At 42.1% G+C, this 26,873-nt stretch overlaps 1 protein-coding gene across 1 annotated transcript in view; it reads left to right on the plus strand.

Moving 5' to 3' along the window:
- The window catches only part of ATP6V1C1 (ATPase H+ transporting V1 subunit C1), a 43,850-nt gene extending 24,747 nt beyond the window's left edge, over positions 1 to 19,103 (plus strand). The window contains exons 4-13 of the mRNA XM_080646446.1: positions 888 to 973; positions 2,188 to 2,282; positions 4,157 to 4,248; positions 5,292 to 5,390; positions 8,237 to 8,305; positions 12,375 to 12,467; positions 12,562 to 12,655; positions 13,588 to 13,685; positions 15,548 to 15,674; positions 16,776 to 19,103. Coding sequence (XP_080502572.1) covers positions 888 to 973; positions 2,188 to 2,282; positions 4,157 to 4,248; positions 5,292 to 5,390; positions 8,237 to 8,305; positions 12,375 to 12,467; positions 12,562 to 12,655; positions 13,588 to 13,685; positions 15,548 to 15,674; positions 16,776 to 16,871 — 949 coding nt within the window. The 3' untranslated portion in view covers positions 16,872 to 19,103. The remainder of the gene's footprint in view (positions 1 to 887; positions 974 to 2,187; positions 2,283 to 4,156; positions 4,249 to 5,291; positions 5,391 to 8,236; positions 8,306 to 12,374; positions 12,468 to 12,561; positions 12,656 to 13,587; positions 13,686 to 15,547; positions 15,675 to 16,775) is intronic.
- Positions 19,104 to 26,873: the final 7,770 nt, after the last annotated feature.

The following is a 26,873-nucleotide window of genomic DNA, read 5'->3' on the forward strand; positions in this document are numbered from 1 at the left end:
TCAGGAGCCTTGTGCTTCTTGATTGCAGTAGTTGGGAGTGATCCCTTTTTCCTTTATGCTTCTCTTTCTATAGCGTGGTAATCTTAGCTGGCACTTACCACAGATTGCTTTGTATTTAGTCATTTGTATATTTTGGTAGCTCTCCAGTTCAACCGTAAGCAATGTGAAGTTAGTGATTTTGTCTTGTATACTTTTGAATTTCATCCAGGGCCTAGCGGCACAGCTGGATAAGGGAAAGAACACCAGACTGCAGAGTTAAGACACCACATTTCTGGTCACAAATCCGCCAGTAACTGGTTTTGTGATTAAGTCAACTTATTCTCTTTGTAATTCAATGTCTTTACTTATAAAATGAAGAATTGGCAGGGTGATATCTAGGTGCCTCAGAAGTTTTGGCACTAAGGTTTCTTGTATACGATTGCTTCTTGCAAATGTTGCTGAATCATTACTGTTGCTTGTATTCTGTCGCCTACCAGCTCCCTTTCATCCTAAGTGAAAGCATATAATTGGTGAATGCTCACTAGCTCTCTGCCTCCTCCTTTATTCTTGGTCCTTGCAGATCCATTGCCCAGTTTTTCAGTTTATAATATATGGCTATTTACAGAATGTTTCTCACTACTTTTTCAGATTAATAAATATGTTTCATGTAGTCTCTTTGAAACTCTATGGTTATTCAGTTGAGTTTTGCATAAAACAAAATTTTGGTCCATTTTATCCTTAAAACATTATTTAAAGAAGTTAGGACCCACTTGTTTTATATTATATAGATATGTGTAATGGGAACATATATAGTCAGTTTCATGTCTTTATGTAATGTGTTCATTGTATGGCATGGAATTTGGGTCTTTCTCCTGAAAATTATTGTTGATTTTCTTTTTTCTCCCAAGAGTGGTTAAGAAAGTGGCCCAATATATGGCTGATGTATTGGAGGATAGTAAAGATAAAGTTCAGGAGAACCTGCTGGCAAATGGAGGTAAGCTCATGTCTCATGATTTGATGTTGACTTGTACAGAGTGAATGACTAAGCTACAAAACAAAACAGAGTTCGCTGTGTGAAGTAATGGCGTTATAAAGGTGGCTTTGGCATCATTGTTGTCATTTGTACTGCATTTGTTGTTTTGTTATGAAATATCACTTTAGCATTTGCTATATTTTAAATTAGGCTGATCTTTAGTTTTATGTCATTACAATACAAAATAACCCTTTCCTTTCCTTCTATCCTGCATTGCCTACTATAAGGTCACTAATGTGACTTTGTTAAATTAACATTTGTTAAGTAGAGCCCCAGGGTGTCATGGGATGGTGAGCCACTGTTCAACAAAAGACCTCAAGGGAAAGTGAAATGGAGAACTTTATTACTCACAGGTCCTGGAGGAGGTAGGGCCCATGGAGAGGTCAAGGCAGGGTACAGGCCAGAGCATCAGCACACATGCCTTTAATAGGGTCTGTCAGTGGAGTGCTTTGGGATTCCCGGGCTAAGTCCTTATTGGTCAATTGAGACCAAAAAGAGTAGGGTTTTGGTAACTTGGAGAGGGCCTTATCTAAAGGGCACACAAGGGGAAGGCCTGGGCAGTGGGGGATCAGGGAGAGTTTAATCAGGAACTTACACTTAGTTGTGACTCTGGAGGCTGTTATTTAGGGCTGCTATTGAGGGAGAGGGTAGTGTAATTTCTAGGCCCCTGCAGGCCACTTGGCCACCCAAAAGGGATGCTGAGGCAGCATTATGGAGTAGTGTGGTTAAGACTCTCAAAAGGAACAGTATTTTGCCCGGCCAGTGTGACTCAATGGTTGAATGTTGACCCATGCACCAATAGGTTGCAGGTTCTTGGGTTCAATTCCTAGTCAGGGCACAAGCCCAGGTTGTGGGCCCGATCCCCAGTGTAGTGTGTGCAGGAGGCAGCTGATCAATGATTCTAATTCCTTTCCTCTCAGAAATCAATAAAGATATTTTTTTAAAAAAAAAAAATTGAGTAAGTATAAGAGATTCAATCAGATTGCAAGGTAAAATTTTGATTAATTGATGTTAATATAGTTCCACATTTATTTAATCAGAACATTTCAGAAATGATGACATATCTTTACTGATTTTCCAAATGCCAATTTCAAATATCTGAATGTTTATTGTGTAGCAGACTACAAAAAATTCTATTGCTTCTCCTCAGTAATTAAGTTATTTCCTTATTTCAGTTGACTTGGTTACTTATATAACAAGATTTCAGTGGGACATGGCTAAATATCCAATCAAGCAGTCTCTGAAAAATATTTCTGAAATAATTGCCAAGGTAAGATAAAAAATGGCACAGGTAGGACACATTAATTTAGCGTCGCTTCATTTATTTTTTAAGTATTTAGCTATGGAAATACTCTTTAGGTTTTGACAAGGCAACTTAATTACAGGTGATTGATACAAACAGGAGCTACCCTAACTACAACTTTACTAAAAAAAAAAAAAAAAGAAAAAAAAAGATGTTAATAAGTATAGCACTTCCATATGTAGAGTATCCAAGCTGTGTAGTTTACTTATTTACATAGTTAATTTAAATATTGCATCAACAATGGTAAAATAAGAAAAGAATCTTTAAATTCTGTAATTATTTCTTATACACATTTTAAGGGTAACTGAGGTGTTGTAGAACAGGAAAATGGAGTCTATTAAGGATTTATGAGGCATGTAGATGGCAATGGTCACTTAAGTATGTTTATGTGCAGTACTGATTTAGACGTTAAACTTTATGTGTTCTCTGACGCTTTCTGACAGTCATTATTGCTTCTCTACCCAGAAGGACGCCAATGCTCACATACCACATGAATCTATGTACAGTTTCAGAGAGTACACAGATCCTGAAGCCCATCCATGAACTCGCTGAGCTAAAAGCTCCTTTTATATTGCAAAGTCCTGGCACTTGAGAAAAAAATGTAAAAGTCTTACCTGAAATTATAATGAGGCAAATAGACAAAGAGCTATTTTTATGACCTGGCTAGAGTGAAAAGTATGGTTTAAACTACTTGGACAGACTTTTCTTACCCCTCAATGACTTTATTTGTATAGTGTGCTCTATAGTTAAATATAACTGAATAGATTATCAAGGATTTTAACTAAAGTCATAAAATTCAATGAACATGAGTAGTTTGATAATATAAAATGGTGTTCTTACTATGAGCCTTTTTTTTTTTTAATCCTTATCAAGGATTTAATGTTCTTCTTCCTGATACTATATTATATAGATGAGGAAACAGGCTCAGAGCAAGTGAAGGGACTTACCCAGTACACAAAGCTAATAATGGCAGAGCTGAGTTGAAACTAGTTTTTCAAATACTGTCAGGATTGCTGAGTGGTCGAAGGCCTCAGACTCAAGGTGCTCAAATGTGAAATCAGCTTTGCATTTTCTCCCTAAATATTAGTAGTTTTAGTCACCTTTTGAAAAATGAGCTTTTATAAAATTTATAAATAAATTCAACTACAATTCAGATTATATTGAGAAAACATTTTGTGTGATGATAGTAATAATAGAGTTGTGAACAATAACACTTCAGTTTAGTTCCTTTGGGAATTAATCCTTCAGCTGTATAAATTGAGGCCTTTTAATTAGTAATCTCTAAACCTGGTGGCCTAGATTCCATTTAGGTTTAAGAAGTAATACAGTAAATAATTAAAATACATGTGGACTAAAACACTAACTTTAGTAGAAAAGATTCATATGGAAATTACCATGGTTATTAAAAATAAATAGGTTGTTTTATAAAATGACCTTATGAAGATGTGCTTTTAAAATAGAATATTTTTACATCAGGAACTAATTGTTGTTTTTTTAAAGTTAGTGTTTAAGTACAGCTACTTTTATTAGTAAAGGTGAATTTAGGAAAATCTTGCCTATTTTATTTTTTATTGATTTTATTTTTTTTTTTTTATTAAATCTTTATTGTTGAAAGTATTACATGTGTCCCCTTTTTTCTCCCATTGACCCCTTATAAGCCACCCCTGCCCCCCACCCCCTATCCTAGGCCTCCACCACCCTGTTGTCTGTGTCCATGGGTTATGCATATATGCATACAAGTTCTTTGGTTGATCACTTCTCTCCCACCCACCCTCCCTCTCTCTGAGATTCGACAGTCTGTTCCATGCTTCTTTGTCTCTGGGCCTATTTTATTTTTAAAGGGAGTGACTCAGATCGACAATGACCTGAAATCTCGAGCATCTGCATATAATAACCTGAAAGGGAATCTTCAGAATTTGGAACGAAAGAATGCGTAAGCATATCAAGTATTTGTGAATATTAAGAATTAGAGAAGCACTCTAGCATACACTGAATGAGATATTGTTGGGGTTTAGTAAAGTTCCAGCTGTTTCTATAATCGTAGTGGTATTTTTTCACTGCATGGAGGAAAGTGTATTAATTGAGTCTAGTCAAAACAGAGGTGAGGCTGATTTATTACACTTGTTTCATAAATAACACCTGTGAGTGCTGCTCAAGCGCTCAGCCCTGGTGTATGCATTTAGTAGAAAAATGTCTAAAATTAATTGTTTTAAATCAAATCATAGTTTAATTGCACATTCTGCTTAAAAGAATTCTATAGAGGAATTCTTTTATAATCCAATATTCGTTCTTTATTTGTTTTCCAAGTTTAGGTGTTTTACACATGATGTTTTCTTAAAATCGAATACACTTCTTTTGGTTGATCTCCTTGTAGCATGACTACTACAAGTGTAGCTTTAAGCACTTAACTGTTGAAGTTAAGCATTTATATCCCAGAGGAAAAGTTGGTTGATACATATACTGTCAGTGGTGCAAACAGGCAAGATATTTTCATTATGAAAGGATCAGTACTGGGACACTAAATGAAGACTGATTGGAAGAGTTGATTACTGGGTTAACTAACCAAAATTGCCTGGTATCAAAGGATACCCAGGGAGAGGGAGGAAAACCCATGTGTGCCTAGATGATATAATTTCATAATTATGATGAAATAGACTTTAGTTGATATCTAATGAATAACACTGTCCCAGTCAAGATATTATAAATGTAATCAACAGAAGACCCAAGTTCCAATAATGAAGGCAAACACAAAGGTAGACACTAGAGGTAGATTTTGATAAATGTTGCCATTTCCTTCATTGCAGGGGTGAGAAATAGCTAAATTTTGATGACTTATAAAGTAAAAATGTTAACTAGACTAATGCCTCTCTTGAGATGTCTTTATAGTATATGTGAATATAATTAGCTTGCTGTTTCTTTACTTGTGTTATGGGAGCACGTAATTATCAGCCTAATGATTTTTTTCTTCTTCCTCAGAGGCAGTTTGCTAACTAGAAGTCTCTCAGAAATTGTGAAGAAGGATGACTTTGTTCTTGATTCAGAGTATCTCGTCACGTTACTAGTTGTAGTTCCCAAGTATGTTTTTTATTAAAATGATTTTTTTTACCTGTTAAAATACAAGAAAAATGTTTGTATCTGACATTTTAATTTGAAGTTTCCATAAAATCCAAGTGTAAAGGGACTCTCACCTGTCATTCATTCTGTCAACCGGCATTCCCATGTGGCACGGACAATAGAATTTAAATTTAATCGTAACTTGAGACTTCAGTTATAAATTGAGATTCCATATCTAATTTAGCAGCTTAATAGAGTTGGCTCATTAACAGTTAAGTAATGTTAAATTATTTGATTTAGAAAATAGATTTCAATTTTTCAAAATACAAAGCTCTTTATATTGTTTTTTTTTGAAAAATTTTTTTGATTGGCTAGGTTGAATTATACCATGTAAGAAGCAAAGGATGGCCCTGGCCCATGCTCAGTTGGTTGGAGCGTCATTCCATGCCCTGGAAGGTCGTGGGTGTGATTTCTGGTCAGAGCACATACCTAGGTTGGGGGTTCAATTCCCAGTTGGGGCACATTTGGGAGGCAGTGTATTGATGTGTTTCTCTCACATCAATGTTTCTTCCGTACTCTCTCCTTTCTTCCCTCTCTAAAATAAAAAAAAATAAAGAAAGAAGCAAAGATGGAATAGATCGGGGCTTAGAAAATTTTTTTTCTGTAAAGGGCCAGAAAGTAAATATTTTAGGCTTTGCAAGCCATATGGTCTCTGTTATAACTACTCAACTCTGCCACACCAACTTGGTGGTTTTAACTGAAAGTTGCCATATACACAGTATGTACACAAATGGATGTGGCTGTGGGGTTTTTTTAATCCTCACCCAGGGAGTGAAGATATTTTTTCCCATTGATTTTTAGAGAGAGTGAAAGGGAGAGGAAGAGAGAGAGAGAGAAACATCCACGTGAGAGAGATGCATGAGAGAGACTCATCCATCCCACTCTCACCCCTACCTGGGCTTGGGATTGAACTTGCAACCGAGCTATGTGCCCTTGACCAGGAATTGAATCCAAGACCCTTTGGTCCAAGGGCCGACACTTTAACCACTGAGCCAAACCAGCCAGGGCTGTGGCTGTGTTTTAATAAAACTTTATTTATAAAACAGGCACAGGCTGTGGGCATAGTTTGCTGGATTAGATAACTCTCTGAAATCTTTTTTGTTAATCCTCACCTGAGGACGTGTTTTCCATTGCTTTTTAGAGAGTGGAAGTGAGAGAGGGGGAAAGAGAGAAACATGGATGTAAGAGAGACACATCGATTGGTTGCCTCCTGCACACACCTGCACCTGGACCAGGCTGGGGATCAGACCTGCAACCCAGGTACCTGCCCTTGACTGGGAATCGAACTTGTGACCCTTTGGTGCCCAAATGGGCACTCTAACCACTGAGCAACATTGGCCAAAGCTGTTTCCCCCCCTTTACTGAAGGCTGAATTATTCTTTGCCTGTGGAGAAGAGCTTAAAACTAAGAGTTTGGGTCCTGGCTGGTGTAGCTAAGCAGTTCGAGCATTGGCCTGAGCACTGAAGGGTGCCAGGTTCAATTCCCTGGTCAAGAATTGCAGGTTCCAGAGCTCATGCGTGAGGCAACCAATCGGTGTGTGTGTCTCTCTCACATCGATGTTTCTCTCTCTCTCCCCTTCCCTCACTCCTTTCCCTTCTCTCAGAAAAGCAATGGAAAAAATATCCCCGAGTCAGGATTAACAACAGCAACAAAATTAAAATAAAAGGAAGCCTAATTACCTAGTTTGAAAAAACACACAACACAGAAACTAAGGGCTCCAGAAGTTGTATTTTGTGTGTGAGTTATGTAACTCATCCCTGCTGTACTGGAACACTGATTATTTATTTATTTATTTATTTATTTATTTATTTATTTATTTAAAATATATTTTATTGATTTTTTACAGAGAGGAAGGAAGAGTGATAGATAGTCAGAAACATCGATGAGAGAGAAACATCGACCGGCTGCCTCTTGCACACCTCCCACTGGGGATGTGCCCGCAACCAAGTTACATGCCCTTGACCGGAATCGAACCTGGGACCTTTCAGTCCACAGGCTGACGCTCTATCCACTGAGCCAAACCGGTTTTGGCAACACTGATTATTTATTATCAATTTCTGTGTATTTGTGTTTTTATAATATATAGGAAAATACCTTTGCCCAGATAAAAGATTGGTCTCATTTAACTTTTATTTGAAATTGGTGTTTAAAGCCAGAGGTTTTCATAGTTTTCTGTACACTGTAATTGAAACATAGAACATAAGCACCTTAAATAATGAATTATTTTCTGTCCTGGTCTACAAACACTAAAGTTCTTTATTTTAAATTACAGACATAATTGTCACTTCCCACACCCCAAAAGCCAGTGTTCTTTAGAGAAGGGTGTTGCACAATTCGCTGTGGCAGCATAGTTTGCTGTCCCTTTATTTACTGAACACTTCCTGGTACTCTGTGCTTTCAGTAAATATAATTTCTTCCAGCCTTTCTTAATGGCCCTGAAAAGAAATGATCATGGTTTGTCATGCATGGCCTTTTTCTTTCTTTTTTAAAAACGAAGTCTTTTTTAAAGACTTCAACCCTAAAGTTTGAAAGTAGTTGAAAATCTTTACTTTGCCTTACTTCCTTTCTAAACTTAGTCCAGGGCTGTGTCTGCTTTGCAATAGTTCCTGGATGTAATGTAGTTCCCGTTTCACTCAACAAGTGTGTTTGAAATTTATTCTCAGTAGGATACTTGAAGATTTTATTAAATAGGTTTGACATATACTTACTGTAGCCACGTTTCCTGTTTGTCCCATCCTTTTTCTCTACCTGGGTGTGGCAGGAGGTAGGACTTGTTTCCCCCAGTACTTACTGCACCTTTCCTGCAGGTTGAACCACAATGACTGGATGAAGCAGTATGAAACGCTAGCCGAGATGGTCGTTCCCAGGTCCAGCAAGTAAGTCGGAGTCTTTGTAAAGCCCGTTGCTTTCCTAGAATTCCTTTCACAGTTTGGATGTTGGGTTAGGAAATGCCTTTATGTCTTTCCTTTGTGGTAAATTGTATTTTAGAATCATCTTTTTCACCTTATCAAGGAGTTATATTAACTCCAGCTATCATACTTTTAGATCTGGGATTGCACAATCTGGTTGACACGCTCATGTTTACTGGTATAGACATTTGAGGCCACAGAAGTGAGGTGGTTTGTCCAGAGTCACACATCTGTTAATGCAGGGCCGGCACTAGAACCCAGGTCTTTTGCTACCTTCTGAAAATTCTTCTTTAAATTTTTTAATTTTTTTTAATTTTAATTTTTAAATATATTTCTTTATTGATTTCAGAGAGGAAGGGAGAAGGAGAGAGAGATAGAAACATAAATGATGAGAGAGAATCACTGATCAGCTGCCTCCTGCATGCCCCCTACTGGGGATCGAGCCCACAATCCAGGCATGTGCCCTTGGCCAGAATTGAACCTGGGACCCTTCGGTCCACAGGCTAACGCTCTATCCACTGAGCCAAGCCGGCTAGGGCAAAATTTTTTATTTTTTTAAATATATTTTTAGTGCTTTTAGAGAGGAAGGGAGAGGAAGAGATAGAAACATCAATGATGAGAGAGAATCATTGATAGGCTGCCTCCTGCACAGCCCACATTGGGAATCGAGCCCGCAACCTAGGCATTTGCCCTGACCAGGAATCAAACCGTGACCTCCTGTTCATAGGTCGACACTTAACCACTGAGCCACGCCAGCTGGGTCAGATGTTGATTTTTTTGAGACCTAAACCACAAACCAGTGTTCATCATGAAATATTCTTTTGGAGGGAGCATGGTGAGGGAGGAGGGCTATCCCTTTCACTCACACCAGCCCTTCCCTTGGTAAAATGAAGACTAATGTGTCTTGACACTAGTTTTCCACTGAAGCTCTTTATAATGACAGATCACACCTCTTATACCTCTGTATTCTGTAGGGCATTAAAGCCATAGGGGCTGACTTTGTCTGGGAGGCAGGGGAGGGAGGAGAAGAAGGACCCCATACACACGGTATGTCCCCCCAAGTTGTACATATGCCAAGCCTGGGTTCCAGGGGAGTAGTGTGTAGGCTAGTTAAGTAAGCCCTAATTTATTCTAAAGGAAGGACTGAAAATATTACTTTAGAGCCCGGCTGGCGTGACTAAGTGGTTGCGCATCGACCTATGAACCAGGAGGTCACTGGTTTGATTACCAGTCAGGGCACATGCCTGGCTTGTGGGCTCGATCCCCAGTGTGGGGCGTGCAAGAGGCAGCCTATCAATGATTCTCTCTCATCACTGATGTTTCTCTCTCTATCGCTCTCCCTTCTCTGAAATCAGTAAAAAAAGATAAAAACAAACAAAACACCAAATAAATAAATAATCTTACTTTAGAGATGTCCACCTTTTAAAAGTCACTATAGTAGTTTCAAGGGAAAAGTGTCAGGCAGTAACAGGTTAGTCCAGGCCAGTGGTTGGCAAACTCAGTCAACAGAGCCAAATATCAACAGTACAACGATTGAAATTTCTTTTGAGAGCCAAATTTTTTAAACTTAAACTTCTTCTAATGCCACTTCCTCAAAATAGACTCGCCCAGGCCATGGTATTTTGTGGAAGAGCCACACTCAAGGGGCCAAAGAGCCACATGTGGCTCACGAGCCGCAGTTTGCCGACCACTGGCCCAGGCAATACCAGTCTTCTGAACGGCCTACAAGTGCTCATGACCACCTGAGAGTCCCAGCCCCTCCTCACCCAGTGAAGACATCTGTTCTACTCTGTTTCTCAGCTCAGAAGTCATTTGGAGTCACTGACTTGAAAGCTTAGTGTCTAAATGTAGTCAAGAGCAGAGCAGCCGTGCAGCCAGCACCGGGACGAGGGTGGAAGGTCAGTGCCTGTGGCGAGACAGGCTTTAGTGGGTTAGTCTGGAATCCTGTCCGCTGTTTAGGAAAGGTCTCTGCGGCTCGATGCTGGGTGCTTTGGTTATCATAATAACTAACATTTTGGAGTAATGACGATGTGCTAGTCATTGTTCTAAGTGCTTTATTTTTAACTCAGTTATAAGTAGTAATGCTTGTGGCTTTTTGGCATGATACTTGGGAGGAGTGAAGATGCAAGTGAAATTCTGAAGTAGAAGAATAGATTGAAAAATACTATCTCAAACCTGAAAGAAACATTCATTTAAAAATGCATAAAATCTGGACTTGTATGGTTCAGTGGTTGAGTGTCAACCTAGGAACCAGGAGGTCATGGTTCCATTCCCGGTCAGGGCACGTGCCTGGTTTGGGGGCTTGATCCCCAGTAAGGGGGCCCAGGGGTGCAGGAGGCAGCCAGTCAGTGATTCTCTCTCATCATTGATGTTTCTCTATCTCTCCCCCTCTCCCTTCCTCTCTGAAATCAATAAAAATATATTTAAAAATGCATAAAATCTAGCTATTTGCAAAATATTCTACCTAAAGTCTTCAAGTATTGGATAATTTGAAATATTGCCATTATTGTGTTTTATGTGCATGGATGTGTATAAATGCCATGTCAGTGTTACAGCCAGGAACGTGGAGGCTGGGCTGCTGTTCTGCTTCTTGTGTTAAATAAAAGCAGTTCAGAAAGAGGTACTTAGCATTTGTGCTTTCAGAATCACCACTTTCCTTTTTGTCTGTCTGCTTTTGCTTGTTAAGGTCATTTGAAAGGGTCAGGTCACTGGTTCACCTCTGCCTCTGTTGTTAGAAACAAACTCATTGCTGCTTCATAGAGCTTTTAATTCAAGGAGCTCCAGCTCCAGATGGGCCACCGGAGCCTCGCTAGGAAGACCTCCACTGTGGGAGGACTCTCTCTTGTTTCGGGACAGAGATGGCAGAGATCACTTTTATGAAGAAAGTCAGGGAAGATGTCTTGACAATGAAGCAGGCAGGAGGACTGGAAGCAGTGCAGATGGCAGGTCTTTTCAGTGACGTCCCTGACAGCTGTGACTGGGTGGACGTGCTGACCTCTCTGGGATCTTCTAAAGCAGGGGTGGGGAACCTTTTTCAGCCAAGGCCCATTTGGATATTTATAACATCATTCACGGGCCATACAAAATTATCAACTTAAAGATTAGCCTGCTATACTAGTATTTGGCCAAACATTTAATTAACTCATCTCTAATGTCTTGGCAGGGCCAGGCCAAATGATTCCCACTGGCCAGATGTTCCCCACCCCTGTTCTAAAGCCTAACATGGCCCGACCGGCATGGCTCAGTGGTTGAGCATGGACCTATGAACCAGGAGGTCACGGTTTGATTCCAGGTCAGGGCACATGCTCAGGTTGCGGGTTCAGTCCTCAGTGGGAGCGTGCAAGACAGCCGGATCAATGATTCTCTCTCCCTCCCTTCCCCTCTGAAATCAGTAAAAATAAAAATAAGCCTAACATGGAGCCCTGAGATGCATAAAAGTGTGTTTTTTTCAGAGGCTATTTAGATGTCTGTGTTAGTTTTTGATCTAGAGTGTGCTGGGAGAAAAAGAAAGAACTGAGGTGGGAGGTTCTGGCAGTACAGAGGGTGGGGCCAGGCCCCAGGGGGTTGGGCTGACCTGGAGAGAGAATTAGGTTTCCAGAAGAGAAGAGGATGCAGCAAGGAAGCTAGGAGACTCTGGAAACACCCAGCTGCTGGAAGGTTGCCTCAAGTGTGAGGAGCCAATGGCTGCCTAGGAGGTGGAGCTTTTGACGCTGACTGGCATAGAAACTGACCAGGGTCAAATCTGGGTCAACTGTGTGGATTGAACAGCATGGTTCTTAGAGTGTGGGTACTCTCCTTGAGTTACTGTTTAATACCGTTTAGGATGCAGAAAAATGTAATACAGGGCTATTATGGTGAGTAAAAATGTCCAAGACTCAGTGTCCTCAGTGTTTGAGGCAATACAGATGGATAGCATTGAGATCGTTTGGGAGGGCTCTTCATCCTCCTCCTCCAATGTTTCTGAATTCTGTCTTCACTATTAAAGAGAACAAATCTATAACATAAGTTTTACTCGGACTTTGTCTTCTTCCCATAGTGTGCTCTCAGAGGACCAAGACAGTTACCTTTGTAATGTCACCTTGTTTAGGAAGGCAGTTGATGACTTCAGACACAAAGCCAGGGAAAACAAGTAAGATTATTATTTTTTCTGTTTGTTTTTTTATGTTATTAAATCACCTGTACAACCATGTGGACAATTTTGTTCCCCGCCCCCCCATGTTTAGATTCATTGTTCGTGATTTCCAGTATAATGAAGAGGAGATGAAAGCAGATAAAGAAGAAATGAACAGGCTTTCTACTGACAAGAAGAAGCAATTTGTATGTATTCTTAACATTTAGCATTACCCATGTTAAGCAGAAGAAAATCTGATGTTGCTTTTATTTGATTTAAAAGGAAGCAAAACTATTTTGCTTTTAAGACATTTGATTTTAAGTATTTTTCTATTAAATAATCAGAATAAATTTTCTCTAAAGCTGAGATTTGTGAGTAGTTGTCTTAAAATACATACCTAAAATTAATTACTCCTTTTAGTCCATATTCAAAATTAATTTTAAATGCAGCGTTTTGGTTAGAACCTCTGTGGTGGAAGCTTTATTTAAGTAGTAGCTTTCTCTTTCCAATAGTAAGACTTTTTCTTTTTTTGAGGCTAATTTTTTTAATGCTGCAATGTTTTACTGAAGCAATTTATTGAAACCATTGGAGAATTATTATGTTCTAGGCCAGTGGTCGGCAAACTCATTAGTCAACAGAGCCAAATATCAACAGTACAACGATTGAAATTTCTTTTGAGAGCCAAATTTTTTAAACTTAAACTTCTTCTAAAGCCACTTCTTCAAAATAGACTCGCCCAGGTCGTGGTATTTTGTGGAAGAACCACACTCAAGGGGCAAAGAGCCACATGTGGCTCGCGAGCCATAGTTTGCTGACCACGGTTCTAGGCAAAATGGGAACAGGAATGGATTTGGTGTCCACTTTCTTGCCATCTTCAAATATCGGACTATTGTGAAGACCAAAAGATTGTGTGGAAGCGGAGACGTGACTAGTGAAAAGGTGTTTCTCTTGTAATGAAAGAGAAAAGAAAAGCAAGTTTCATTTAAAGTTATTTCTAAGAACTTTATAAGCCATATTATCTTAGTTGGGTGAAAACTAACCCTAACCAAGTAATATCTAATAAAGCCAATTGGTTCATCTAATTCCTACTTGCCATTTTCAAGACCAGATTTGTGGTAATTTTTTTCCTCTTTTATAGGGACCACTTGTGCGGTGGCTGAAAGTGAATTTCAGTGAAGCATTTATTGCGTGGATTCATGTGAAAGCATTGAGGGTTTTTGTAGAGTCTGTTTTAAGGTAAAGAAGGTTAATTGAGAAACTTGGATCTGAAGAGCTTATAGAAGTCTTTATATTGGACCCCTTTATTGTAACACACAGTTCAGTAATAGGAAATCGACTTGTAGAAACCAAAGGGCCGATTGTGAGGAGAGGCTGTCAGTGTCACCCAGCTTATTGCATGCGTGTGAGTCATGTCCCTTAACACTGGGTTAGGACAAGAGCTCCCTGCTGCTGTACTCTCAGGTTCTCTTCTCACGTATTTAAGCTAAATGTAGATCATACGATATTAGCCAATGTTTGTTTAAAAGAGAAGATCTTTCAGATATTTACATGTTATACACAGTATACTAATGACTTATTTGAAATCATTGTTTCATTTAACCTATAATATTTAATATCCTAATATATAAAAACCCTGGGTCCATCATGACCAGAGGCTCGACCAACTGGAAGTCAGTCCTGCAGTCAGCACTGGGTTGCTGTGGCAACCCAGCACTGACTGCTACGGCAGCAGGCGCGGTGACCCAGCACTGACTGCCGAGGGGGCTGCGAATCAGGCCCAGAAAGAGGCCTGAAGAGAGAAGCAAGGTCTGATCCGTAGCCTCTGTGGCAGCTGTTGATCAGCACTTGCCTCTCTCTTTCTCTCTGGGCTGGGCCAGCAGCTGCACCTCCATTTCTCTCCAGGCCTCTACCAGGGCTGCTGATCAGCCTGCCTTTCTGATCAGGCCCTGTTGATAGGCCCAGAGATGCTGACTGGCATAGAAATCGACCAATCAGAACCAAATCTGGGTAAAGTGTGAGGAGCCAATGGCTGCCTAGGAGGCAGAGCTTTTGACGCTGACTGGCATAGAAACTGACGAATCAGAACCAAATCTGGGTCAACTGAGGAGCCAATGGCTGCCTAGGAGGCGGAGATTTTAATGCTGACTGGCATAGAAACCAACCAATCAGAACCAAATATGGGTGAACTGAGGAGCCAATGGCTGCCTAGGAGGCGGAGATTTTGATGCTGACTGGCATAGAAACCGACCAATCAGAACCAAATTGGCCAGCAGAGGAGGGCAGTTGGGGGTGAGATCAGGCCAGCAGGGGAGGGCAGTTGAGGGGGACCAGGCTTTCAGGGGAGGGCAGTTGGGGGCAAGATCAGGCCGGCAGGGCAGGGCACTTGGGGGCAACCAGGCTGGCAGGGGAGGGAAGTTGGGGGCGATTGGGCCGACAGGGGAGCAGTTAGGTGTTAATCAGGCCAGCAGGGGAGTGGTTAGGGGGGGGTCAGTCTGGCAGGCAGGTGAGCGGTTAGGAGCCAGCAGTCGCGGATTGAGAGGGATGTCCGACTGTTGGCAGTCAGACATCCCCCGAGGGGTCCCAAATTGGAGAGGGTTCAGGCTGGGCTGAGAGACACCCCCTCCAGAGTGCATGAATTTCATGCACTGGGCCTCTATTTTTGACATAAAATCTAAATCATCTTGTGATCTTCTGTACATGTTACTCATATTAGAAATTCTTACAGACTTACGTGCAGCTATGCTATTTAAAATTAACTTTGAATTTTCAAAGTAGATGTGGGTAATCTCATATTGTTTATCTTGTAAGTATTTATTAAGTTTACACATTATCACTATTTTATTCATAGGTTCCCTTAAAAATTGAAGAGTCATTAAAGTAATTCCTAATAGAGAATTGGCTTTCATTTTAGAGAAAAATACCTTGTGGACAATGAGGACCAGAGAAGGCTTCAGTTTCTATGTATTATTAGTTGAACTTGTAAAATGAGGTACCATTTCCCCATTAGCTGTGATTAAAGAAGTATGAAAATATTTGCTTTCACAATAAAGTCTGTGTGTGTGCTTGTGTTGCATACTATATTTTTGCTTCCTTATAAGGTATGGCTTGCCAGTGAACTTCCAAGCAATGCTACTTCAGCCCAATAAGAAAACAATGAAGAAGCTAAGAGAAGTATTATATGAATTGTATAAACATCTAGATAGCAGTGCAGCAGCTATCATTGATGTAAGTACTCATTAGATAGCCTCGGAGAATAAGAACTGGAATGAATTTCAGAAAAAATTGGAAAAGATAGACAGAAAAGGGATAGTGAATACCATGATACCCATTTTTTAAAAGTTATTTCTAAGTACTTTTGAGATTCTCAGTTAATTGATAAACATTGCCAGTAATTTACCTTGTTTACCCTGTTTTGTGCTAGTTAGAGCTGGGATTTCTAAAAGCCAGTCATTATCTTTCTTTAAACCAGATGTTCATAGTTGCAGAAATACAGAACCAACCAGTGATACTAGTTATTTACAAAAATTATAAATTGCAGAGAAGAAAATAGTAGTTATTTTAACTTTATTTGGTAGAAGTAATGAGTTAATAGATGAGCGTTGTAAAGCAAATTGTTTTTCTAAATTAGTATGTGTTCATATCTTTCAAACAGAAAATAAAGCATATGTGTTTTTTGTCATTGTTGTTTAAAATTGTAGTGGGCTTTTATATTTTTTATTTCAAATATGTTGATTTTTTCCCTCTTTAGGAGGTAAATCTCACATGTGTACTAGTTAGAACCTATGAAAAATCAGGGGTTTTTTTTGATAGAAGAAAGTGCAAGAAATGATCTTCTGCATATTCATGGAATTGTCAATAAAATAGAAGGTCTAAATATTTGCTACATAATTTCCTAACAGTAAATTCTTATAACATGCATATGTAATATATGATATCTTTAAAACAAAGCTTCGCTTGTTTTTATCCAATACTTTATTTTCTTTTATCCTGTAAATTCAATACTCCAAGCCTGAGATTTAAAAATAATTTTTTACAGTGCACATAAAAAGGGATGGCAGGGTCAGGTAAGCACACACAGGCTTTGGAGTCAGAGCAGGCTTGAAGTTTGGCCTTACTGCGCTGCGTTTCCGAGGGCAAGTCAACCTTTCTGAGGTGGTTTCCTCATTTGCAAAATGGAGATGATAATGCCTACCTCAAATTAAATTAGCAGAAATGCAAAACCTTAGACCAGAGGAGGTGTTTAATAGAAGGTACATGGTAATACTTGACTTCTTCGCTTGCTTTTTCTGTAAGTACATAATCGAGCGTTTTGTCTGATTTCCATAGGCGCCTATGGATATCCCCGGCTTAAACCTGAGCCAGCAGGAATACTACCCCTATGTGTATTACAAGATCGACTGCAACTTGCTGGAATTCAAGTGAAAAGAGCTCCCCCACAGCCCTGTCCGTGTGTGGGTGTACGCTCACAGGAATAGGCTGAAGGATGGCAGTGCTTTAACTCCATTACCCTTGCTTGCTTCTGACCTTCTTCCTAGGTGAATTCTCCCATCGTGGTCCACTTCCAAACGTTTTCTTTGGAAAGAAAAATGTATGTCTTGTTTCTTTTTATTGATCAGGTCTGTAAATGTGTACTGAAAAAATCAGAGTCTATTTATAAATAGGATAGTTTATTTAAAGAGGTCTTTCCTCATCCATGTTGTGATATGCGTAATTCCATTTGTTACTGTTGTGCACAAAAGCCTTGTTTACAAGGGAATGGTGTAAACATTTATACCATTTTGCTCACTATATTTAGTAGACATACCTGTTTAATAGTTATTGAATCGTGATGTAAAGAAATGTGACAATATTCAGGTATGTGCTTTCTCAATGTTTCAAATGAAATCTCTGAGCTTTGTTGACATCCACAGGAGAGAATAAAACGACCTGTGCAAAGGTGTATGTGGTGTGCGTCCCTTCAGATTACAGTTCAGCTTGGGAGTTTAATGAATAGGATCATAGCTCACTTGCTATGCCACTTTCAGAATGGGCATTTACATTTGGACACTAGACTCATAGTTCTCAAATCATTAGGAAGTAGGGCCAATTTTGAATAAAGTATAGCAGAACTATGCAGCTTTAGTCACTTGTCTATTTAACACATTTTAAAGATCTACAATTTTAAAAGCCTTTATTTTGACATTTATGACATAGTCTGAAGATAGAAGCATTGCTAGCCTTAGTGCACGACCTAGTTTAGCATCGTTAGAGCTTTCAAACGAGGGCTTTGTGGCAGAGCTGCCCTTCCTGTGCCCTCACCGCCTAGTTCAGTGGGAGAAAGAAGTTTACATTTCATTTTAAGGGCATTTATAAACGATCCCATTTTCTCTAGAAAATTAGTCTCCAAGACGCTTGTATTTCAAAAGTAATTGTTAACTTCAAACTATATAGACTTCTAAAAGTAAAACATGAGAGATGATGCCTGCTCCCTCCACTGCCCTCCCTGCCCTCCCCACCTTCCCACCCCCAGCCAATTGCTTCTTCCCAAGGAAGTTTATGTATGTATTCTTCCAGGCCTTTTTGTATCTCCACAGCATATGTCACACTCACACACACACACACACACACACACACACACACACAGTTTATTTTTAAATAAAAATAAGAGCATACTGCACATATTCTGTCACCTTTTTTCTACTAGTGTACCCAAGATATCCTTATGTGTCCATGTATCTAGAGCTACCTCATTCTTTTAACCAGCTGCGTGGTTTTCCCTCATGTGTTTGTGCCATAATACAGCTGACGGGATGGGTATCAGCTTGTTTTAGTTTTTGCTTGTATAAACACTGCTTTAGTAAACATCTGGCACAGATGTCTTTGTTTCCTTCTATTGGTATTTCTGTAAGAGATCCTGGAAGCAGATTGGAAGGTGTGTATGCTTACATTTTGACATTTACTGTCAAGTCATCCATTAATGTTAATTGTAAACCTGTTTGGAATGCAGATTTTATTTTCAGTTTTCCTTCAGATAAGAGGAAGCTGAAAAGTTTTGCTTTTGATATAAAATTCCAGTTCTGTTTCTTACGAGTATTCTTTGAGTCTTAGGATCTGTAAAAGGAGTATAATCTCTATCATGGGCAATGTGTCTTGTTGATTAAATGATTTGTAGGCCTACGCAATATTAAAGTTTGGTTTAGACTTTAATACTGTTATGATACTAGGAAGTAGAATTGTATCAAGTTTAAAATCCCAGCGTAGGTCTGGAAATACGGGACTTCCGCTATGACTTTTCTCAGGGACGCGGTCCAGCAGAGTGGCTGAGTGTAGCTCTGAGCCAGAGCCCAGCTCTGCCACTGAACAGCTCTGTGGTCTCCACATTCGGTCCCTCCTTCACGGCCTAGAGATTCCCCACTCACAGGGCTGCTGTGCTGAGGAGGCAAGTTCCCACACACATAGAGAACTTAGAAAGGTGCCTGGTAAGTGCTTGAAACGTGTACTTACAATCCTGGAGGAGTGCTGGTCGCTCCTCGTTCACTGGTGGGTGATCTGGAATTTCATGGTCCGGGACACTGTGGAGTCTGAAGACCAGAAAGAAGTAATTGTGGGGACGGGGATGAATAACAGCTTGTGTCTGTAACATAACATTAAAGCAGTTTGAGTGTCTCGAGCTCAGTCGTGGTGGATTATTGACGTTACTGGCAACTCCCTTTCCTGGGAAGGGGCTATTTCATCGCTGGCCTTGCTTTGTGTGACGAATCTGCTGGTTCTCTAGAGCTGAGACCCTTCCGCTGGTGCGCACACTCGCCACCTCATCCCTGCCCTGTTCATGGTGCGAGGACTGCTGGTCCCCGTTCTACACTGCAGGGGCTGAGGGTCAAAGAAGTTAAGGGATTTCTTTGTTAAAAATCACAAAATTTGAGTTGGAATCAGAACTTGAACCTCGGAGTTCTGACTGCTGAGATCTTTGCTTGGCACCATGTCTCCTGCCTTCCACTAGGTACTTACTGTGTAAGTGAGCCAAACGCATTCCATAACCAGAGTTCAAGTTAGTGATGTGGAAAAGACATGGGCCCAGCCGGTGTGGCTCAGTGGTCAAGCATCAACCTATGAACCAGGAGGTCATGGTTCGATCCCTGGTCAGGGCACATGCCTGGGTTGCGGGCTTGATCCCCAGTAGGTGGCATGCAGGAGGCAGCCAATCAATGATGTTCCTCTCATCGATGTTTCTATCTATTCCTCTGCCTTTCTCTCTCTAAAAAAAAATCAATAAAAACCTATTTTTTAAAAAAGAAAATATATTGGACCAGGTCTTTCGAGCTGTGGACCGGAGGGTCGTGGGTTCGATTCTTGGTCAAGGGCATGTACCTCAGTTGCAGGTTCAATCCCCAGCCCCAGTCAGGGAGTGTGCAGGAGGCAACTGATGTGTCTCACATCAATGTTTCTTTCTCTCCCCCTTCCTCCCTCCCACTCTCTCTAAAGAAAATCAATGGAAAAATATCCTTGGGCGAGGATTAAAAAGAAGACATTGGGTGTGGGTCATGAGATATTAAGTTGTGTTGGTGTTTGGCAGGAACCGGGGAGCCCAGGACATTTTGTCATTGCTGGACAAGGATGTCTAGGTGTTGCATACTAATTTCAGCAGCCTAACTTACTCAGCCAGGAGGATTTCCCTGCCTCTGATAGTACTTGCTGGAGTTGCCCTGAAGCAGACACTGTGGTTTGGTGGAACATAATCCATATGGCTTTTTGAATGAGCACAAATCAAGTAGTACCTTTAAAGTAATGTCTATATAATAAAAGCCTAAGTGACTCTTACAGTGGAACGACCTGACCACCAGGGGGCAGACGCTCATGCAGGAGTTGCCCCCTGGTGGTCAGTGCGCTCCGACGGGGAGCGCCACTCAGCCAAGAAGCCCGGCTCACAGCTGGCGAGCGCAGAGGCATTAAAAGGAGAGAGAGAGAGAGGAATGTCAATGATAAGAGAGAATCCTTGATCGGCTGCCTCCTGCAATGCCCCACACCAGGGATCTAACCCACAACCTGGGCATGTGCCCTGACTGGAAATCGAACCATGACTTCCGGGTTCATAGGTCGATGCTCAACCATTGAGCCACACCAGCAGGCAGTAATCTACATTTTTAACCTACACCCAAGAGACTAGCGGTCAGCCAATTACAATCAGACTGCCTTTTAAAGATTCTTCCTGTGAACCCCAAATAGAGCCCTTGAATTAGTATTTGTGAGCCTCTTGCGGTTCCTTTCAAATTGTGATTCTTCTCTACTTCACACAGATCATATCATTAGGATCATTATGGGCAATCAGTTTTTCCTGCCCTGTCCCCTGAAGAAGCATTATGTATCATTCATCAATAGAACCAGAAAGTTCTGCTTCAGTGTAGGTGTCCTCTACCCTTTCAGGATCTTAGTATATCAAACTGAAATTTGCAAACACTGTCTAATATGACCGAGATCACATTTTTTTATCTTTTAATTCAAAACCCACTTTGGGTCTGATTTATCACTGCTTGTAAAGTTTAAAACAACAACCAAAACACAGACTTTCAACAAATGGTGTGCATGAGGAAACTAAAAGAAGATACTAAGATAAAAGTGAAAAAAGGAGTTGAATGCAGCAAAGAGTATTGCCAGTTTTAGGCCCCTCCCCCCAAAAAAAGTGTTGTAAATTGTATGTACAACACTACCTGAACTTGACAGTAGCGTTTGTTTAACCAGAGGGTGAACAGAAATGACCAGAATATTAAATCCAAAGAGCAGCTTTCGTGTGCTTCACCATTTCCTGGTATGTAGGACTTGACTGGAGAGTTCTGTGACAGGTCGTCCTTCACTTACCTTTTTCACCAATGCAACTGGCCAGGTTTCACATTTAACTATCTAGGTACATATTTGGGTCGATTTTCCAAGTAATTATGCCTCAGTACAGGTTTTAATGTTACTGGAAGCATAAAGTAACATGTTTTAAAATAAAAAAGGACTTTCGTGCACAGGTACTGATTTTACCGCAAGAGGGCGCTGTGGTGCCACTGAAAAGCAAACAGGTAGTTTTTTTTTCCTCTCCCCTCCTCCTCGTGGTTTGGTTATGAAATGCAGTCAGTGTAGAGAAACCCATTCTGGTTTGGAATATTTTGTTAGAAGTGTTTATTGACACAAAGTTCTCAGGAAATGGGAGACGATGCATTCATTCTGTGACTTAATCCAGCCTGTGTGTGTGTGTGTGTGTGTCTGTGTGTGTGTGTGTGCACGTGTGTCTGTCTATGTATAGAACCCAAACACCTTTCAGATGACTTGTGCCAACCAGTGACAAAATTCCCACTTGCCAAAGGTAAAATGAAAAAAGTAAAGATGTATGTCCACATGCCTATCTCTGTGTGTGCATACATGTTTAATAAGCACACATTCAGCAAATAGTTCTGAGCACAGACTAGGAACCAGGCCTTGTTTGAGGTCCTGGGAAGGTGCTGCCGAGCAGTAAGAAGGCACAGTGGCTAGTGGCTCCTGCCTTGGGCAGGGCAGGTGTCGTCGGTCACATAGGAGTCAGGAGCCCCATAACTTGAGTTTCCAATATGCCCCATGTCCTTTGGCTTTATTTGTTCCTCTGCTGGAAGAGCCAGCCCACTCCTATTCACTTTGCTCTCCAGGTTTATTTTCCCCACGAGTCTGAGACACGAGGAGAGGAGAGGGTTGCTTTCTGAATCACTGTTGATGTGCCTCGGACGGCTGCACAGACAGCTTGCTTTCTCCCTGATCACAGAAGACAACTGCACGTACTCTGTGCCTTTGCGTAGACGAGGGTAAACCGGGTGCGATACTGAAAGACCCAAAGCTGTTTCTGATGGGAAATATTGACTCAGCGGGATTGAAAACACAGCTGTGTGGTTCTGAGGGGAGCGTGATTTCTGCTGCCAGTGCACACTGAGCGCGCGTCCTGTGCTTGCCGTTTGCTGGGCCAGGCTCTGTAGGGAGGCAGCAAGGAGACGCTCAGCACAGGATCTGGAACCTTGGTTGTCTCTGTTGACCAGGCGTCCTCAAACTACGGCCCGCCGGGTGCCAATGCCTGTCCTGCTTAGCAGCCGACTCGTCCCCCTATGCAGTGCGCATAGGAATTTGTTCATAGTTTTTTTTTTTTAAACTATAGTCCAGCCCTCCAACGATCTGAGGGACAGTGAACTGGCCCCCTGTTTAAAAAGTTTGAGGACCCCTGCAGTGTTGACTGTGAGGAATTTAAGAGGTTCATAAAATAGTGAGCAGTTCCGGTCTCCAACAAGAAGTCCAGTGATGTCCCGGGGCCCATGGGAAAGAAGCAGGTTGTATACAGACGGGTGGCACCTGTCTTGGGTTGTTTTCATCGGTGATATGTTGGCGGGATCTTGCCTCTTTCTCCAGGTCAGTGGCACCGCTGGGCACTGCAGGACAGCTGGCCAAAGAGGGGGGAGTGTAGCCAGTGCTCCAGCTTGTCCCATTTAGCTGCTCTGGGCTCACTGGGTGTCTCACCCTTTGCATTCAGGCCCTCAAGCATCCAGGGGCCCTTCTTCCTCCTCCACTCCCAGCCTTCCTTCCCCCAATCTATTGGCAGCCTCCAAAGGGCCTCCTTGTCCCCCTCCTGCTCACCTTCCCTTCACCCTGTTGCTGATGGAAACAGGATTCTTTCACGGTATCGTGGGAAACGCATTTCAAGGATGCATGCCTAGGAGGAGGGGCGGTATTGTGGCAAAAGTTATGGGAGCGAAAACAAAGACTGTCCCCAGGTGCCCGATGGCCTAGCTCAGTGGTCGGCAAACTGCGGCTCGCGAGCCACATGTGGCTCTTTGGCCCCTTGAGTGTGGCTCTTCCACAAAATACCATGGCCTGGGCGAGTCTATTTTGAAGTGGCGTTAGAAGAAGTTTAAGTTTAAAAAATGTGGCTCTCCAAAGAAATTTCAATCGTTGTACTGTTGATATTTGGCTCTGTTGACTAATGAGTTTGCCGACCACTGGCCTAGCTCATCTCACGTCGAAAGGAGTGCAGTCTCTGGAGCTGACGGCCCACACTTGTCCTCACCAATCCCAGGAGAAGGGCCAGGGCCTGGGGATGCTGTGCCATTATCCCTAGTCAGGCTTAGACTCTGTTCCCGGCTGTGCTGGCCTGTATCTCACTTCCCCATCTGCACGTCCGGATGGCACGGCTGAGCCAATGAATGAACAAACCCCAAGCCTTTGTTAAGCTCTGGTTCTATGTCCTTGGGTTTGGGAAGGAGTCAGCTTTCTTTCAAACTACCCAATCTCTTTCCTGGCTCATCGAGGACTTGTGCTGGGCCCATCCCCTGCACCATCTTAGCCTCTGCACATGCCTCAGCAGAGGAATTTCTCCTGTACTATCCGCCCCTCCCCCAGGAATCCTCCCTCCTCAGGGCAGGGGGGCGGGGGGGGGGGGCAGAGGGAGGCTAACCCCTTGGCGGGAATGCAGCTGTCCTATCCTGGGAGTGTCTGGAAGCTGTAGCTTCCTAGTTAATGAGGTTTAGGCGCCTCCTCTGGTTAATAACTAACTAGCTGCCCCCAATAACCCAGGCACCACTGACAGAGGCATGCCAAGGCCCCAATCACATCCGGAGGCCCTCGCTCCTGTTTTTCTCCCAGAAGAGGGTCCCTTTGTCCAAATGGGAATTTTTCCTTTATTTTTTGAAATTTTAATATGCCTCTCTGTGTCTTTTCCAAAAGCAGAATACTTTAATATTTGTTTAATATTTGTTTTTTTACTTGGACCAGAGTCTCTTTGATGGGGGAATTGACCACGGGGTGTTGGTTGTGAATGCTCCCAGGGCTGGTCTGCTTTTCTCTCCTGCCCCTAGGAGCTGCCCCATCTGCCAGGTTTTAATCTTTCTTTCTTTCTTTCTTTCTTTTTTTAAAAAACATATTTTTATTGATTTCAGAGAGTAAGGGAGAGAGAGAGAGAAACATTAATGATGAGAGAGAACCATTGATTGGCTGCCTCCTGCATGCCCCCTGCTGGGGATCGAGCTTGCAACCCAGGCACGTGCCCTGACCGGGAATCGGACCATTACCTCCTGGTTCATAGGTCAATGCTCAACCACTGAGCCACGCCAGCTGGCCCTTTGTTTCTTATTTTTATAATGAACAGCTTCAAACTGTTACAGCCTTTTCCTGGGAGACAAGTGGCTATGACCTCCACTCATTAATAGAAGAAATGTAAATCTATCATTAAATTGTTGCTACTCAACCTCTCTGTGGCCTCTGCCTCTAAAGTCATTTGAGGTGTTCATTTGTCTCAGCGATAACGGATCCCTCCCATTCTTCCAGAGGAAATAGCATTGGGATATATGAATTGAGAAGTGTTAGTGTTCCATTCTGGAAGAGGGCTGTGTAATCAGGTACTGATGTTGAAAGGAAATGTCAAATTTTCCACAGTCATAGCTTTCCAGATTTTAATTGGCTGCTTGCCCTTGCATCAGGATTTCTTTTCTAAAATACTTGGTCTGGAAGGCTTTTATCTGTACACCCAGGCACACAGCGGCAGTTCCTCCGGCCTGGGGAGTCAGCTCTGCGGCTCTGATGAGGTGCAGTATTGTCCTGGTTTAACCAGCCTCCCCAAACCTACCGAATCCCACATTAAACTTGTAAAGCCACAGAAACACTTACTAGACTCTTCTTTTTCTCTTCCTTTAATGCCATTGTTTATTAACTTATTTTTATTGCTTTTTTTGGTTTTCTAGTTTCCCCTCCTATTCTTTGCTTCTTAATTTTATAAGATAAAAAAATTTTTTAACACTCCGGTAGTCTTCATCTGGGTAATTCCTTCTGTTTATTTTTTCTTCCCTCCACACCACCCCCCCTTCATTTCAGAACCCCTTTCCAACAAACCTGCCTTTTCTCCTGGAAGGATTGCAGTTTAAAAGAAAGCTCTCATGCCTGAAACTTCATGTTGCTAAGCAGCCATTTCAAATATTTTCTGAAGTTGAGAGGGAGAATGCTAGACCCTGCAATTAGGCAGCGTATCAGTCAGGGTTCTCCAGGAGAAGAAAACCAGTGGGAGATCTGTATATGGGGTTTTTATAATGAATTGGCTCATAGGGTCGTGGAGGCTGGAAAGTCTGAAATATCTGGAGCCAATAGCCCACTTAAGTCCAGAAGCTGCTATCGAACCAGGAAGAGCTAATGTCCCAGATCAAAGGCCATCAGGCAAGAGAACTCTCCCTTCCTGGGGGAAAGTCAGCTTTGTGTTCTATCAGGCCTTCAACGGATTGGACGCGGCCCACCCACGTCAGGGAGGGCCATCTGCTCACTCAAGTCCACCAATTCAAATGTTAATCCCCTCCCCAAACACCCTCACAGAAACACCCAGGATAATGTTTGACCACCGATGTGGGCACCCCGTGGCCAGTCAGGTTGACACATCAGATTAACCCATCACAGGCAGCACTTGCTTTCTCAGTCACCACACGGTCCTGGGTTTGGGGGTTTTTGGTTATTTGTTGTTTGATATAAACAGAAGCTGAATCAAAAGAGAAAAAACTGCGATCTGAGCTCAGAGCTGTGACATTGTGGGGTTTTTTAGTTTTTCCTCGCCCTGGCTTTGCATTCTGGTCGTGTACCCTTTCAACCATGTTTTGTAGGTGCTCTTTTTACTGGTCTCTGGTCAACCATCTCCCATCCCCACAGGAATTGTTCCAAATTTCCCCATTTCTCAAGGTCCCGTGCCAAGTCCTGCCCCTGTGCTCTCCGCCTAAGATCCCTAAGATGGCCCTCCTCTTTCACAGGTAGGTGGGAGAGACTGAGATTCAGAGAGGTTAATGACTTTGCCTAAGGTCACACAGCTATTGAATGGTCAAACTGGGATTTAACTGGAAGCATTTGGGCTTGTTACTCCTGGGAGCCTACTGGGTGCTCATGCCAAGTGCTAAACACCCTCGCTTTCCAACACCTCCAGACCGCTGTGCCTCTGCCCTCCCATTTCTGGGAAGGTCTGTCCTGCTCCAACCAGCATTTCCCTGCCCCTTCCGCAAGCGACACTATGCTCCGGTCTTAGCGCCCAGCGCACGCCTCCTGGTGCACAGGTCTCCGCTCTGTTTTTACTCCTATAATTTTCTCCTCTTTCCAGTTTACTTTTTCTCTTTATATCTGTATTATGTAAGCATAAGTCTGTTCGTTCATCCTGAGCCCTATATCCTCCTGGGCCCTATGTCCTCCTAGAGCAGTGGTCGGCAAACTCATTAGTCAGCAGAGCCAAATATCAACAGTACAACGATTGAAATTTCTTTGGAGAGCCACATTTTTTAAACTTAAACTTCTTCTAACGCCACTTCTTCAAAATAGACTCGCCCAGGCCGTGGTATTTTGTGGAAGAGCCACACTCAAGGGGCCAAAGAGCCGCATGTGGCTCGCAAGCCGCAGTTTGCCGACCACGGGCCTAGCAGGGGTGGGCAAACTTTT

Source organism: Plecotus auritus, assembly GCF_963455305.1.
Source record: "Plecotus auritus genome assembly, chromosome: 11".
Lineage (NCBI taxonomy): Eukaryota > Metazoa > Chordata > Mammalia > Chiroptera > Vespertilionidae > Plecotus > Plecotus auritus.